Below are 2,500 nucleotides of genomic sequence, written 5' to 3' on the forward strand. Positions count from 1 at the left end.
TAAAGAGAAGAACAGAACCATACAATGTAGTTTTTAAAAGAATGTCAATTGCCTGGAGTAATTTCGGAGTCCATGAGGAAATGTAAAAAGTCAAGGTAAAAAAAATTAAAGCTTCACATTAAAGCTGAGCTCAATTCATTGATCAGTTTTTCACTCACAGCTGCAGAGGAACAGGACAAAATAAATTGGAGAGAAAAACAAGGAGAGTGGAAGATTCAAATTCTTTGATTGGCTGATTGCCAGTTTTTTTTTGTCCCACTTTATCTTTGTATCCCCTTCCAAAGCAGCACCTGTTCCCAGTCTAACTCACTGAGGTCAAAAATTAAAGTGGAAAAAAACACTGTCTTAAGACTGAAAAAATCAAGCCAAGTACATGTATGATGTGTAGCGAATAACGTTCAAGGTTATCTTTTTCATTTAGCAACAAAATCAAGAGGAAAAGCACACTTGTAAATGAGTTTGTATAAATTGGGCCATTCTGTATTGAGCAACCACAATGATGATAAATAGTCTCTTGGAGAAACAATAATAAGCAGAGAAAGATTATTTCATGTACCTTGCTTGTAAACCTCTTTCAAGTTCTTGTCACCACAGGTACTAAATTCAGTCATTTGCTGTGGCTGTGGCAGTTTGTTGGCAACAATTAGAGCTTTTTGCAATCTGATCCGCATCTCAAGAAAACTATCCCACAAACCTGCAACAATTACGTGACAACAGAAAGATAATTTACATTTTGTTGTTTACAAGCAGAAAAGTTGCAAATTGTGATCCCTTATGAATATTCATTTTTAAAATCAAATTCTGAGGGTACAGTATACATGTATGTTTCACTGAAATGTCAATTTCAGATTATTAAAGTGGGGTGTGTGAGAAACAGAGTGATTGTAGATACTTTCCCTATAAACAAAGGATTATTCACTACTTATGTAATTCAGTTTAAGTCACGTGATAGAACTTCCAACAATCCGTGTTTTTGCACTCTTAACCTAATTTATTAACTGTGCCAGTCAAGCTGACAGAGCGCCACAACAGCTTGCGCCAATTTCAATGGCCCCTTTTTTACCCTCCCAACCATGATACACAACAGAAGACAGACCACAACACCAGGAACTACATGCCCTACTCTTAGCAACAAGCGTGCATGTTCTTTTACGTCCCACAGGATTATGAACATTGAAGGGCTGGAAGAAGGGGCCTACAGTTTATCGTCCTTATCCGAGAAGACTAGAGAGTCTAACCATTTGCAGATTTAATTACAAAGACAGCACTTTCTCTTCAATTATTTAAAGACCCTGAGTGTTGGTCTGGCCGGAGTTGAACTCACACCCTCCCATGTGACAGCCCAGTGCTCAACCAACCGAGCCACCGTTGCATGGTGGTATTGACACAGGGTAGCAGCCAAAGGTGCATTCTTTCACATTCCCTCTATTAGTGCTCTGTTTTAGGTTATTCAAATGGACAATATTTAAGTACTGTAGTTTTACTATAATATAATATAGACCTTCCTACGGGGTAGCCAGGTCACCTTTTGCAACTTTTTGGTGCATACCACGCTAAATACATTGTAAATTTTGCTAGGATCACGTTCTTTGTTGACTTAAGCCCCTTGGAAGACTTCAAAACTGGGCAAAATTCACAGGTTCAAAGTTTCAATACACATGTAGATGCCAGTTACTGGAATGCCAGTTGCCAGTTGCTGTCAGCCACACCTACCAGAAACCTTCCACTTTTTGCAAAGGCTAAAAAATTAATCATGTACTGCAAGTGACCTTTTACACAAAACACATGCACAGTATAAGTTTTTGCCCTGTACTTAATAAAAATCTCTGATCATAATGTGCTCCAGTGCAACTTACTGTACATTTTACCCAACTTTTTAATTCATTTGTCCTTCAAGAGTATATTATTACTATCGATCACTTCAAAGGACCCCCTTCAACCGACAGGCATAATTGCGAGCCGCAGAACAATTTTCATATAATTATGAAAATCCCACCAAGCTGAAATTCACTCAATCAGATCGGCACGATAAGCAAAGCGAATTTCCATAACAAAAACAAAATGTTGAAAAGCCTGTCAGTTGAAGTTGGCCCTTTAAGCAGAGTTTACTTACTTAGTTGGTTCTTGGCAGCTTTTCCTTTTTCGATGTCCTCTGCTAAACTTGCAGCGGAAAAACTTTGAATACCATTGTCATCTGCACCTTCATCATTCTCCACGACATCATCATCATCAATATCATTTATATTTTCATCATCATCGTCATCATCATCATAATTAGCATCATCCTCACTGCTTTCTGTGCTAAGGTCATGAACTCCGTTCCCTTGAATGTCTTCACTACCAATACTATCCTCTTCATCACTGAAGTCATTCCCGAGGTCGTTATCTTCATCATCATTATCATCATCAATGTCATCATCACCATCACCTCTTGAAACTTCCTTTCCATTTTGTACATCATCTGTCACAATAAAACCCAGACAAAAATAATATTAAATTG

General features: G+C 38.0%; 1 protein-coding gene across 2 annotated transcripts in view; it reads right to left on the reverse strand.

Annotated features, from left to right (window-relative positions):
• LOC138056368 (protein AATF-like) overlaps positions 1-2,500 on the reverse strand; it is a 15,875-nt gene that overhangs the window by 10,189 nt on the left and 3,186 nt on the right. For both annotated transcript variants that reach the window (XM_068902149.1, XM_068902150.1), the window contains exons 2-3: positions 2,114-2,461; positions 557-694 (exon numbers count right to left, since the gene is read on the reverse strand). In XM_068902149.1, the coding sequence (XP_068758250.1) occupies positions 557-694; positions 2,114-2,461 (486 nt within the window). The remainder of the gene's footprint in view (positions 1-556; positions 695-2,113; positions 2,462-2,500) is intronic.

Source organism: Montipora capricornis, chromosome 7 (assembly GCF_036669925.1).
Source record: "Montipora capricornis isolate CH-2021 chromosome 7, ASM3666992v2, whole genome shotgun sequence".
Lineage (NCBI taxonomy): Eukaryota > Metazoa > Cnidaria > Anthozoa > Scleractinia > Acroporidae > Montipora > Montipora capricornis.